The sequence below is a fragment of the Nomascus leucogenys genome, chromosome 23, assembly GCF_006542625.1.
Source record: "Nomascus leucogenys isolate Asia chromosome 23, Asia_NLE_v1, whole genome shotgun sequence".
In the NCBI taxonomy this organism is placed as follows: Eukaryota; Metazoa; Chordata; class Mammalia; order Primates; family Hylobatidae; genus Nomascus; species Nomascus leucogenys.
In genome coordinates, this window is record NC_044403.1 from 29,008,072 (window position 1) to 29,022,523 (window position 14,452).

At 47.5% G+C, this 14,452-nt stretch overlaps 1 protein-coding gene across 1 annotated transcript in view; it reads left to right on the forward strand.

Moving 5' to 3' along the window:
* The window catches only part of CRACR2A (calcium release activated channel regulator 2A), a 137,050-nt gene that overhangs the window by 94,759 nt on the left and 27,839 nt on the right, over positions 1–14,452 (forward strand). Inside the window, exons 9-12 of the mRNA XM_030804541.1 lie at positions 1,590–1,685; positions 3,589–3,776; positions 9,068–9,139; positions 13,022–13,067. Of these exons, the coding sequence (XP_030660401.1) occupies positions 1,590–1,685; positions 3,589–3,776; positions 9,068–9,139; positions 13,022–13,067 (402 nt within the window). The remainder of the gene's footprint in view (positions 1–1,589; positions 1,686–3,588; positions 3,777–9,067; positions 9,140–13,021; positions 13,068–14,452) is intronic.

Here is a 14,452-nt window from a genome sequence, read left to right on the forward strand (position 1 = left end):
GCTTTTGCCTGGAGATAGATCAGGGATAGTGGCGCTATGGTTTCTGACATCATGGAAAAGGCTGGACCCTCGGACCAGAATTTGGATCCTGGCTTGACACTTACCAGTTTGTTTGACCGTGAAGGAAGTACCTAATCACTTGCACCTTCCAACCCCAGGATGTGATGCTAGAGCCCCTCAATGCCCTGTTCTGGTGCGTTGTGAGGATGCTCTGTAGGCCCATTGTGGGTACAGCCACATCATCGTGGGGATTCTGGAGCCGCTCACTGCTCCCAGCATTTTTCAGAGAGAGCAGCAGCCAAGCTGAAGGAGGCAGATTCCCTGGGGCTGATTCTCTGGAAGCAAATGTTGGGAGCAGGTGCTGTCTGGTCAGATCATACCTCTGCCATTCATGTGGTTAACATGAGGATAATCACAAGCTGTCCCAGTGGTTCTTCTGCCCATTTACCTGCCTAAAAATGGGCAGAAGAACCTGGTAACATCGATAGAGGATGCGCAAGGAGCTTCCTGAGCCTTTGAATGGAGGCATCCAGAGGCCTCTGGCCCGAGGGGGCCGTGTTCCACCACCGCACTGCTGCCACTGTCATGCCAGGACACCCGTCTAGTGCAGCATCCCACGCTGTCCTCCTTGGGAAAGAGTCCTTCCATATCACAGGAACCCCAGGGGGCTCTGGTAGTGAGTTATATGGCAATTACAATGGTTTCTTCTCTTCCTGCACATTTTGTACCTCCATTCTGCCTTCAGGCAAGTGGAGTGCTGCAGATGGCATGGGTATTTTTGTTTCTATTCTGTGAACAAACAGTGATCCAGAAGAATGAAGCAAGTTGGTTGGATGAAGCCAGGGCTGGAACCCAAGTTGTGTCCCGCTCGGCTCAGGGGCCTTACACCACAGATCTGGCTCTGCTGAGAGCATCAGGCACCTGACAGCCCACGCACTTCCCTCCTCATCCCATAGCCAGGCCTCTTCTCACCTGCTTCAGCACCTCTCTGTGGCGGAAGCCCAGCCCAGGGAAGGAGCAGATATTAAAACATCCTGAGGAGCAGGGCCCAGGAGAGTGGGAAAATATGAACACTTAGACCCTCAAGAGGGAGAAGAAGGCCTTGTGTTTCCAGAGCGAGGCCAATTTAAGGGATCCGATGCCAGTGCCCAACCTGGAACAGAATATCCAGGTCGGAAGGTGTCAGAGGGGTCATCTGCCTCCCCCAGTCACCCCCAATTTGCACGTGAGGAGACCAAGGCCTGATGTTTGAACTCAGCCCCAATTCTCCCCATTCAGTATTCCACCACTGGCTGACACTGTACTGCCCCTTTTTTGGCAGAGAGAAGGGTGGTGGTGCAGTCATTGGACATGGCCACGCTTGCTGGGAGTTAGCATCCTGCCTCACTAAGTGCTTGCACTATCTCTGTCTCATTTGGTCCTCCCTGATGGGGCAGGCAGGTTACCAGAGTCCTGCAGTGCTGTGGGAAAAGCCCCATGGTCTAATAGGATGGGCCCTGATGTTGAGTAGGTTCAAGGTGGGAAAAAAAAATCTATAACCCAGGTGTGCTATATTTGTGTCCTGTGTGTCCCTCTTTCCGGCTTGGCAGGACACAGAGAGGTTTCAAGCCCGCAGTCAAGAGCTGGAGCAGAAACTGTTATGTAAGGAGCAGGAGCTGGAGCAGCTCGCCCAGAAGCAGAAAAGGGTATGTTGCCATCCATGGCCCCAGAGCACCTGGCTCTTCACTCCATCCTTTTCTCTGCCTCTTGCCCACTTTCCCTGCCATTCACTTAAGGACTTTTGATTTTTTTAACCTGAGAAGAACTATTTAGTCGTGCAAAAGATAGCACTTAAAATCACAGGTGATCCCAAGATAAAACCTTTACTTCTCCAATACCAGGTGTTTAACTTGGAAAAGTTGCCAAGCATTCCCCCACGAGGTATCTGCAGACATGTTCCTATAATTATACCCAGGAGCCATAAGAATGCCAAAACTTGAATTTGTTTCCTGCCTCCTGTATAAGAAAAGAGGGGAATGCTGAGGTACAAGAGACATTGTCTACCACGATATTTGGGGGGAGGCTGCAGATACGTTTCTTCCCTCTAGAAAGGCCATGGATACCTCTGCTGGAACAGGCTCTTCCAAGGTCAGCCTGTCTCTTCCCTGACTGTGTGGTGCCTAGACAGGTTCATTGGCATCTTTTGTGGCTGCTCCCATCCCTGCAGGAAGGATGCAGACACCAGACACTCCTCTCTGATGTACCTGAGCCTCCAGGAGGTAGGCTGGGTGGTGCCTTCTGCAGGGCAGTGTCTCTATGGCTGTGTCTCTATGGCTGGGAGTGCCTGGCTAACGACCCCAGAAAGACTGACTACCTAGGCAAGCCTCCTACTTAGTGGTCTCCACTCCTTAGCAAGGGCTCCTGAGGGAGACAGACTAGGGTGCCACTGGCCTCCTGTTTTGTTGTGCCTGGTGCTGGAAGGAGTACAGCTCTGGACAGACGAAGACACATTGCTTCCATTTCAATAGAGAGGGCTATTTTTAGCAGCACATTAAAATCCACTTGAAGACAGCCCTGCTAAGACTAGAGACTATTCCACTGCTGCTGCTACCCAAGCTATGAATGTAGGTCTCTTTCCTTCTGCGGCAAGATGATTTCTACTCCGGGAACTGCCAGCTGCCTCCCCATTTCCCCATCCACAGTTGTACCTTGCTTCTCCTACTCTTTCTCTTCCTCTCTATTATGCATCAAGTTCCTAGCAATTAGATTTATCCCTCAAATGAATGATTGCCATTCAATTTAATTACTGCATGCTTGCCTGATTACACAGGAGCCTGTTGAGAATCACACCAAATTCCTTGTTGTTACTTCTTCCTCCCCTTACTGGCCACATTCATTAAACTAAATGTATTATGATATATGTACCTTGGTTTGATTCTTCCTCTGGTGAGAGGATTGGAAGCTCTGCAAAGCATAATCAACAGCCAAGAAAAGCTGAAGCTATAAAAATGCAGGGTTTTTAGTTGCTTTAGGGACATAGAAAAGGTCTGTGTTCCGTTTGAACTGTTTTAGTTATTTCCTAAGAATTTTCAGTGCTTCTGGCTACCCTTAAAAGCTTCTCTAGATTAATGGAATTGGAGTTGAGAGGAGAAAAGGGAATATATAGATTTGCTATCAGCGTGCAAAATTGGGAAGGATGAAGCAGGCCATTTAGCTGTTCCCCTTCTCCATCAAGGACCAAGGAAAAGAAATTGGCTTAAAGGACAACAAGACGGATTTAGGTTAGATCTCAAGGCCATTCCCACAGACAGATTGTGGAAGTTCCTTTGCTTGTGGTCTTTTTGAGTGGAGCAGCTCCTCCTGGACTATTTAGTGGTCCTATGTGGAGACAGGGGAGAGACAAGATGTGCTCCGAAAGCCCCTTCCTGCCTAGAGGAGTGTATATGTGTGAACTGAAGAGAGGACAATGCTGATTTAGGCTTGAGGCCAGTGAGGGGTGGCAGTGACAGTTCCTGCCTGCCAAGCGGGGAAAACAAGCTGAGGCCAGGGCAGGCCCTCCTGACAATGGTGGTCACTCGTCACTCCCCTCTGCTTTCCACTCCTCTGCAGCTGGAAGGTCAGTGCACAGCCCTGCATCACGAGAAGCATGAGACCAAGGCTGAGAATACCAAGCTGAAACTCACTAACCAGGAGCTGGCCCGGGAGCTGGAGCGGACCTCTTGGGAGCTCCAGGATGCTCAGCAGCAGTTGGAAAGCCTCCAGCAAGAGGCCTGCAAACTCCACCAGGAGAAGGAGATGTGAGTCCAACCTTTGTCCACTCCTCTGCTGTCCTCCAGCACCACCCCCTACTATGGGCGTGTCCCCTCGCCGCTCAGAGACCCTGTCTCCTTGCCTGTGAAATGTGGATTTGGGCTTCTTGCTCCCTTAGACTCTTCTAACACTCTTCTAGGATTCTGACCCTATTAAGCAGACCGGTTCTGTGTCCAGCATTGCCTAGAATTGACCAGAAATGTACCGCCCTGTTCTCAGAAAATGCATTCTGTGATTAGAAAGACATGTTATTCCACAAACAAATATGAGGGAGTCTGTGGGCAAATGCTGAGTGAGCAGACAGATCCTAAGTGACTGTGGTTGTGTAGAGACCTGGGAGGCCAAGAGGGACCAGAAGGAAGCAGGAAGGCTTCCAGGATCAGCCTGTGACTTGACGGAGCGTGTGTCACTGCCCTGGACTCGCCTCTCCATCTCTGCCCATTTTTTTCACCATGTTCCTCAGATTCAACTGTGTGGTCCCAGTAGAGGGAGACCCCACATCTCTCAGGGCCCGACCTGCCAATGGCGTCCAGCCATGGGGGTTAGTTTACTAGGCAGAGGCACACCTGAGGCAGAATCAAACCTAGGTCTGCACCTTACGCTGGAGGAGTCCCTGAGTCTCCTCCAGAGAGGAGGTAATTTATCTTGTCTTGGGAGTATTAGGTTTTAGAACAAATGTACTCTGAGGCTCAGGGTGGAGGACTCTCATTTGTTTATTTGTATATTCATGTATCATATAGTCAATGACTTACTCATTTGGCAAACATTTATTCTGTGCTGGGTACCGTGCTGGGCATTCAATATATCTCACTTATGTCGATAATTTGACATCCTCGCATTTGATCTTTGAATCATCCTGGGCCAGGCACGGTGGCTACGCCTGTAATCCCAGCACTTTGGGAGGCCGAGGCGGGCAGATCACGGGGTCAGGAGTTCAAGACTGGCCTGACCAACATGGTGAAACCCCATCTCTACTAAAAATACAAAAATTAGCCAGGCATGATGGCGCACGCCTGTAATCTCAGCTACTCGGGAGGCTGAGGCAGGAGAATGGCTTGAACCTGGGAGGCAGAGGTTACAGTGAGCCGAGATCGTGCCACTGCACTCCAGTCTGGGCGACAGAGTGAGACTCTGTCTCCAAAAAAAAAAAAAAAAAAAAAAAAAAATTTCCTGGTATGGCAGGTTCTGCCATTATCGAAGAGGAAACTGAGGTTCAGAGGTTTAAGTAACTATCCCAAGATGCTAAGAGTTAGGCATGTCTTGCTGATTTTCCCTAGAGAGTAACAAGCCTGCAGAAAATATTCTTACAAGAGTCGGACTGGCTATCATTTACTCACGCATTCGTTCATGCACTCTTCATTCATTCATTTATTCTGAAAAACGTAATTGTGTGTCCGATCCTGAAAGGTACCAGGTAGTACTGAAAGTCTGAGTTTAGGGAAAAGGGCAGTGCTACTTACCAGAACTTGTTTGATAGATGTTAAGTCCCCTTGTTCAAAAGTGAAGGTGCTCACTCTGTCTGACTGCTGGCAGGATTTTGGTCCATAGGCCTAAATAAAACTGCTCTGCTGGTTTGACTTATGTGCGGAATCCTGTACCATTTGGCACTAATTGCCTGGGGTAAAAGGAAGGAGACCTGTTCGAGCTGGGAATTCACCCGAGTAAGATATCCCTAGTTAAAAAAAAAAGCAAAAACAAAAAAAAACTCCCAAGTAGCTGACTTAACATAAGCCCCTCCATTCCAATTCTTGGATGACCAATTGTGGAAGGACAACATATTTCATTGTGAACAAGCAAAATCAGTTCCTCCTCATTGAGAAGAGGTCAACAAGGTACAGGCATCTAGCTTTACAAACAGAATTAAGGATGCAGGCTCTCGAAATTCAATCAAGCTCTAAAAGCAACAAACATCTGAAGGCACAAGCATTAGAACAGCAAATGGAAATAAACACCCAGTGCTGGAACATCACATCACAGCATGAGGATTCAAAGCTTTCTGAAGTCTTATCTTAATTAACCAAGCAAGAGACACAATCTCTGGAGGCTGGGAATTGAAAAAAAGGGAAGGAGGGAGGGTTGGGAGGAAGAGAGAAATAATGACTCCAGAACATTCACAAACTGGTGTTCAAGAAGTTTGCAGTTTCTTGTGCAGCTGGGGAGCATGCTGGGGCCCGGGGAGCATGTCCCGTCCAGGGAGGCCGGGAGAGCATGTCCCGTCCAGGGAGGCCGGGAGAGCAGTGCAGCGAGAACCTTAGCTTGTTCTCCATAGAGCAGGGTTTCAGACCGGCAGATGGAGAGGACTTTGATGCTCTGGTTCACCTCCTTCACTTTATACATGAAGAGACCAAGGCTCAGAGAGGTGTAGTGACATGCCCAAAGCCATGCAGCTAGCTAGTGCCGGATAACAGGGACGGAGCCCAGTTCTCCTGATAGTCCCCTGCTCTCCGACAGGGTCTTGCTGCTCCGTGCTGCTGCAGAGCAGCTGGGAGAGGAAAGGGTGTAGTTGGGAGGTAAACAGGCTTAGTCACTGATCAGCAAGAATTCTGAACAGGCAAAATTAATTTTCCTGATCTCTGAAGATGCTCAAGGTAGCAGAAGTAGATTTTAAAATGAGATAAAGAAAGAACTATCAAGCAGAGAGATAATGTAAAGATGAAGGTCAGCTGAGAAGCGGCAACTCTGTTTTTTAATTAACTTTTATTTTGAGTAAGTAGTTATGACAAGGCAGGAAATTCAAAAGGCACAAAAGGTTGTGTGCTCAAAAAGAAGTCTGTGTCCCCGACATGGCCCCGATCTGCAGTCATCAGAGCCACCGGTCATGGTTTCTTGTGGATCCTTTGAGAGTATGTTGTGTATATGCAGGCACAGGCACATATATGTGCGTGCACACACGTGCACACGCATGCATACACACACACCTTTCCTTTATAAAACAGTAGCATACTAAGCATACTGTTCTGCATTTGCATTGCAGTTTTCACTTGACAGTATGTCTTGTGAAGTACCCCATAGCTCATCCCTCCCCTAAAACAAAGCCAACAGCAGTTCCCTGAGGGTAACCATCAACGCGGCACCAATTACCACTCCAAACAAACGCAGGTTCTTTCCCTTTCAGTTTACATATTACCTGTGTATACACTTTGAGCCTCTAGGTTAGAAGGACTTTGGAGGTCATTTAGTCAAATATCTAAGTGTCTTTTTTTTTCAGAGTGCCTTTCTTTTGTTGACACAAAAATATATTTCTGAATATATGTGTGTATATATGGATGTACAAATATCCAAGCAGATATATGTTTACTAGACAAATAGAACAGTACCTGTATTCACATGTATTTCTAATACATATGTATGGATATATAGCTCCAGTGGTCACCGGTGCTGTGTGTGCAGAGCCAGAGAAGACTTAGAATTTGGGAACTGGCTATTTGGTAAAACACTCCGTGAGAACCCAGACCTTAAGTCCCTGGTGAATGATTTTCCTGAGCAGAGGAAAAGCTGTGAGCTCCTGGCCACCCCTGGAGAGAGGCAGGATACAGGGTGGGGTGGGGGGACCCTAAAGCACAGCACCAGGATCTTCAGCTCCGAGGGCCCAGCGTTGGGAGCAGGCAGCTCTGCTCACAGAGCACTCATCAGAGCAGAGTCCCAGACAGGGGTTTAGAGACCCAGTTTGGATAATGGGAAATACATTGTTTTTCTTCAAGTTGAAATTAAATATAATTGGTAATAAAATGTCAGGAATTTGTGTCTCTGCAGGAGGCAGAGGAGGTTTGTTGCTTAATTGGAATTGTCTGAGTTGAACTTAGAATTTCATTCAGCCTGTTATTGCTGTAAATTGACATTACAATTATTCTATACAGTGGGGAAAAAAAGAAACATCATGCTTAAGGAATCAGGTAAATAGGAGCTTGGCAGGAGAGTCCTGCGGGCCAGCATGTTGGCGCTGTCTTTGCCGGTTCAGTAATGATACTGATGGGGTGGCAGAGGGGTGTTTGCCCAGCCCAGTGTGTGCACAGCCTGGCAGCCCTGACAGCCCATGGAAGGTGACGCCTGTATCAACTTGCAAGATGCTCCCTACATGAAAAGCTGTGCTGCAGTTTGGAAACGTGAAACTGTGGACTGTTGTAGTAAGATCGGAGGGTGATTAAAAAATGTCTACAGCATGGTATAGAACACAGAAGGAAAAATGAAGACAGAATTGTGAAGTTAAGCCAGTTTCCCCGTATCACCTAATTTCTTATTTTTTTCCTTTCCTTCCTTCTCTGACTGATGCTGAAGACCTCCCCAATTACCCCATCTTTTCTTCCTCTTTTTTCTTCCTTCTTTTCCTCCTTCCTTCGTTCCTTCCTTCCTCTCTTCCTCCTTCCCTCCCTTTCTTCCTTCCTTGCTCCCCCTCACCTCTTTTACTCTCTCTCTCTCTCCTTTCTTCCTACAACTATTTGCTGATTACATCTCCACGCCAGGCACTGCGTCGAGGGTATCAATGTAAACAAACCAGACACAGCCCTGTGTCCACAAACCTCCCCACCTGAGTTGCCCTCCAGTTGCCCTGATTCACAGCCTCCCTGCCTCTCTCTTCCTTTCCTCACAACTCCTGTTATAATTAACACGTTTGCACAGTGATATCAATGATTATAATAGATACATTCAATCCCTGCATTACAGCTGAATCATAAGTCAGAGAAATGACTGCCCAATAGTGAAAAGTCCAGATGTCTGGAGACTTTGGGAGGAAGGTGGGAAAGAGAAGGTGATTCTTCCAGAGCTCCTAAAAACATACTGAACCAGCCTCTGGGTGGGGCGAGAATGGGAAAGAAGGTGATACAAATTCTGCTATCACCCTTCAAGGTCTGGCTGGAGAAGGATGTGGATTCTAATTCCCTGAAGTCTGGATAGGATAGGGCAGCTTGGAGCCTGGACACACTCTTTAGTGACCATCCAGCCTATTCACAGGTGGCATGTGAAGTGGCTGTGGAATGAGGCTGGGTCTGGGGTTAGGAGGGGACCCTGGTTCAGTCACGGATTGCCTGTGTGAACTGGAAAGACTTAGCAGACTTCTTTGATGGTCAGAGTCTGTGAAATGAGGATAAGTTCACCTCCCAAACTGGGCATGTGCGATGCCCAAAGCACTTGCATAGCATAGGAGCTCTCTAGGAGAAGGCCACCTTCCTCCAGTGCCCTCCGTCCCCAGCGCGGCATCACCTGCTGGGCTCCAGCATGAGGGGTCTGGGCATCGGCTTCCACCTGGGAGCTCACCGCAATGTGTCTGCCTCCTCCCCAGGGAAGTGTACCGCGTGACGGAGAGTCTGCAGCGTGAGAAGGCCGGGCTCCTCAAGCAGCTGGATTTCCTAAGGTGCGTTAGTGGGCACTGGCCTGTGCTGAGAGCACCTCCCAGAAGCCTGGGGTTGGAAGGACCAGTCTGAGGGTCATCTTTGCCTACGTGCTGGAAAAACGTGCCTGCTGAGAGAGCGCCCTCATTCCCTTGGTCCCCAATGCAGTAGCCACTCTATTATGTTTGGTCCATTTACACACGCGCCCACATCCAGTTTAGTCCTCCTGGTGGGGAGGCTCTGCCCCACTCCTCTGAGTCCCTCACAGGACTGTGCTTGGTACTCGATCACAAGCGAGCAGAGCTGGGTTTGATGAGCGTTTAATCTATGCTAGAAATATTATCTCGTTCATCGTCAGCAAAACTGTTAGGTGAGTAGGGCGGTTAATTCACAGGAATTAACTGATGGGGAAGTTGACATTAGAGGAATGAAGTAATTTACCACAGGCGACGCAGCTACTCGCTGATGGAGCCACAATGGAAATCCGTAACTCAGCTGTGTTCTGTTCGTGTTTGTTGAATGAGTAAAGGAATCACCAACAGAGCACCAAGAAAAAGCTTTCTCAGCCTTCAAAGACCCCCAGCAATAAACTCAAAGTTTACTGGTCTGGAATGTGCACCACCCTCCCCTCCTCAGAAAAACAAACCCATGTGGGGAAAGATGGAATTTTTGATGTTGCCCATGAAGTTTCTAAGTCACTGCCTGCTGAGCACCTCCTGGGGAATGGTGAGGAAACAGAAGGACTTTGGGTTCTGATTTTTGAAGTGCAAGTGGTTTTGAATCACTTCCCAGTTATGTTATGAAGGTTTTTGTTTTCGTGAAAGCAAGGGAAGCTCACTGTGTCTGGCATGTACGATGCTACCAAATGGAAAAGTGCTTCAACCTGAATGTGTTTCAGATTGATTGTGCTCAGTGCATGATTCAGTCAGGCCTTCAGAGCCAGGGCAACATGTAAACGGGTTCTTAGGCAACCAAGCTATAATCCATTTGCGAGAAGGTCTTGATTCTTAGGAAGGCTTTAGTAAAAGGAAGAGAACAAAATGTATAAGGACAAGTTTGGGGTCTTTTTTTTCTGTTGCATTTAGAAAAAAATAAAAGGGTAGATTCAAAAAGAATGGGCAGGGGAGAATGACAAGGCAGCTCTCTACAAATACTTACGGGTGTTTCTAATGGAGGCTAGCATCTGTGCAGAATCACAAAAGCCCTGAGGCCTTTCTGTGCCATCGATCCAGGGTTACCAAGCTTCAGCCCCACTGGCTAATGAAAGCTGAGAGGTGGAGGGAAGACCTCATGGCAGATCTCTCCTTCACAGTGAAACCACCAGGAATCAAGGGAGAGATAATGCTGAGGTAGGGGTGGGGGAACAGTGGGAATGTCGGGGGAGGGCAGGGGTGGAATGGTGGTGGAATCAGGACAGCAGCTATGGTGTGACGGGGTGAGAAGGGCTGCCATCCAAAGGACAGTGGGTACAAATGCAAGCAATTTCAGGGCACTTGATTAGGAACATGCACTTTGAAGCTGGATCTGATTCAAAACCCAGCACTTCCTCTCATTAGCTTGTGTGACCTTGGGCAGTTGACTTAACCAATCCAAGTCTTAATTTTCCCATGCCTAGCTTACAGGCTTCTTTTGAGAACTAGATGATATATCTGAGTAGGAATCACAGTAGAGCAGTGATACGAACAAAAGCAGATATGTTTCTTTAAATACTGAGGCTTCTGTATGGGGCTGGCCACATCCCCATAAAGCAGGAAGCCACAAAGCAGGAAACAACGCAGCCTGCTTTCCAAAAAACGGTGGGACTTTCCACGCCTCCCAAGGTCCTCTCTCAGGTGAAAGGGTGCTAACTCACAGCTCCGCGCGGAGCGAGGGTCCCTCTGGCATGAGCAGCTCACTTTGCCATTCTCAGGACTTGTGAAATAACCTCCGTGTCCCTCCTGACTTGTTCTGAAGGCCCTGGCTGTGTGCCTGCCTGCTCACCTCATGCAGGTGACTGAAAACAACCCTGGCACATTCCTAATGTTTTCTGCAAGACTAGGGGAATTGGAAGTCAGTTGCCCAGGTGGTGACTCCTCAGGCCCAACTTAAATCTCTTTCTATAGTGTACAACACACTTAGCGGAGCACCTGGCCTACAATAAGTGCCCCATAAACGGCTGCATTATGATGATCAGGGCCTAACCATGGCTGTGCCCTCCCTTCCCCTTCAAAAGTGTGGGTTTGTTCAGAGGTCACTGGCCAGAAGAGTCATAGAATCACAAAACTGCTAAGCACTTTGAGGTCATCTGGCCTGCCCTCTCCACCTCTTGTGTTAACGGGTGAAATTCCCAGCTGTGAACCCCAAGTGCGTTCTGCAGTCGCGCTGCAGACCCAGTCAACTCACTTTCCCAACTGCCCCTACTTTAAGTCCTGGAAAAAAGACTCCTCCTTTTCCATCCTCACGCTTGCTCCTGTTTCACAGCTGGAACCATTTGATAAGAGCTTCCTCCCATGCCCATGTCTCTGCCTTCTTCTCTGTTATGGTGGATGCACTCCCCATACTCATCACAGAGACCACCCCGCACCCCTGTGCCCAACTCACATTCGAGAATTAGAGCCTGTCCCTTCCTGGCTCCTTAAGGACTAGTCCAGCATTTGTTCTTTCTCTCCTCCATTGTCAGTTTTATCTCTTTTGAAGATACCTACAAATGTACGCTAATGTTTCTTGTCTAACATCTCTTGTCCTCACTTCCCCACCCAGCTACTTGCCATTTCTTCAACCCCTTTACAACAAAACTTTCAGAAGAGTTGTTCACATCCACTGTCCCCACTCCTTTTCTTCACATTCTCAACCCACCAATCAGGCCTTTTCCCCACCACTGTTCCAAAAAAACAGTTCTTACCCAGGTCACCAAGGACCTCCATGTTGCTACAAATATTCGTCAAGTGTCAGGACCCCACCCTTGCCCCTAGCAATCTATTCTTAGCACCCATCCAGAGGGATCCTTTGAAAACGGGAGCCAGATCTTGACACTCCTTTGCCATCTGCTTCACCCCCACCACCCCCAGCCCCTTAGCTTCATATCTCATTTGGAATAAAAATCAAAGTTTGTACAGTGTCCCACAGGGCTGTGAAGAGACAGGTCCTGACCACCATCCACTTTTTCTCTGGCTTCATCTCCTGACTACTCTCCCTTTGGGCACTCTACTTCCTCCTCTCTATTTCTGCTCACACTAGGTGTATCCCAGCACAAGGCTTTGCCCTAGCCTCTCCTCTGCCTGGAATGCTTCTCCCGCTCCTTCAAGGCTCTGCGCAAATGCTGTCTTATCAGTGAAGGCGTCACTGACCACTGTAGTTGAAATACTACTCCACACTCTGGCTTCTTTTACTCCACTTTCCTGCTTTATTTTCTCAATAACAGTTATCCCTCCACTAAAATACAGTTCTGTGAGGCAGGAAGTTTTTGTTTTGGTCATTGGTGTGACCTTGATGGCTAGAAGAGTGCCTGACATACAGTGGGTGCTCAGGAGACATTTGAGTGAATGCGTGCATGCATGCATGAATGAATGAATGAATGGTGCGGAGAGAAAGGAAGAGGGAGCCCGACAGGAAGCTCCCAGGTGGAGCTGGAATGCTGGGGTCCCCTCTGTAGGCAGTGCCCCTAATGATAAGAGAGGCCATGCATAATCCTGATGGGCCACGGGTGTTTCAAGGGCATAATCTATCCCCCACATCTGTGTGTACCTATCTGTACACACAAACTATCCTCTACCATTAATCACATCCCTATGGAAGGAGATTGCACAGACTCCCTGGACTTCTATACCACACCTTCCCCTGCACCCATCTCACTAGCGAATTGGCTGCCGTTGGATCTGTCAACTGCAAACTCCATGTTTGAATAGATTCCCCTTTACCATCCACAGGGAAAGGAACAAGCACCTTCGGGATGAACGGGACATACGTTTTCAGGTAATTGGCTGATTCTCCCTTACCTGTGGGGGACCAAGGGCTGTGGTCCACCGGACAGCCAGATCCATGTCGAGACTGGCCCAGCAATATCCTGACACTTGGGATCTATTCGGCAGGATGATGGCATAAAAATGTTTTGCAAATAATAAAAATTCAGGGTGGCCTACTGGGTAACAACGTGTTAATTTTCCACAGAGTAACGCAGTTTCCTCTTGGCACAACAAGACTAAAATATTTGGGAGGGTCGCACATTTCTTGGATGCGGAAATGATAGTTCTATCCATGAGATGGCGCAGTTGAAATGTCATTATCGCTTCTAAACCAAAATGCTCACAGCTTTCTTCTTCATTTAAATTTTTATCTGGATGAAAATTTTGCGTTTTACACTGTCATAGACCACATCGGAAATGTGTATTTCACTGTTTTCATACTTGATTTCATGAACAATTTTTCTCTGTCCTATAGGGACCCCTACTCTCCCATACCTGAGTACCATGTCTCGCTCTCTCTCTTTCTCTCTCTCTATAAGTAGTGTGTGTGTATATATATATATATATATACACACACATATATATGGTGTGTGTGTATATATATGTATATTGTATGTATGTGTATATATGTATGTATGTGTATATATGTGTGTGTGTATTTATTTATATATATATATATATATACACTTTCCTAAATGACATGAAATCCTATATTTATTTAAAGGTCTTCACTGTGGACCACACTGGCCAAAACCTAGGATTTCATGTTCTTACTCATCTTCCCCTTTAGACAGGAACCACTGGGTGCTCTGAAGGGAAGAAAAATGAAGGCCAAATTGATTGATGTGACTTCCTAATCATCAGGGTTACCATCCTATGAATTTCATGTGTGTCCCTAGGCAAGTCATTTACCACCTTGGACCATGAGCCCTGCTGTCACATGAGGAAAGTGAATTCCCATCCCCCCTCCATACGACAGGAATCTTTGAGAAAGATTCTTGGAAAGGGGATGATGTGGATTGGACCCTTAGCTGAACAGTGGGACCTAATATGGTCAGCAGAAGGCAGCTGGTTTGCCCTAAGTTAGATCTGACCTGCTTTATAATTGCAAATCCCTGAGGGACTGCATTACGCCACAGTTTCTTTTCCATTGCTGACTGGCAGCAAACATCTCTGCCACCCACCTGTGTGTACTATTAGAGCAAGACTTAAGCCTACACATGTTTGTTTGATGATGATAATGGTTATAATTGTTTTAGAAGTAACACTGAATTTATTTTAAAACTTCCAACCAAATGTCACCCGAATCCCTTCACCTCCCTTCCCTTTACCTGCCAAACTCATTCTGCTTTGAAAGGGGCACGGAATTAAGAACTCCTGTGGGGAATCAAAGAA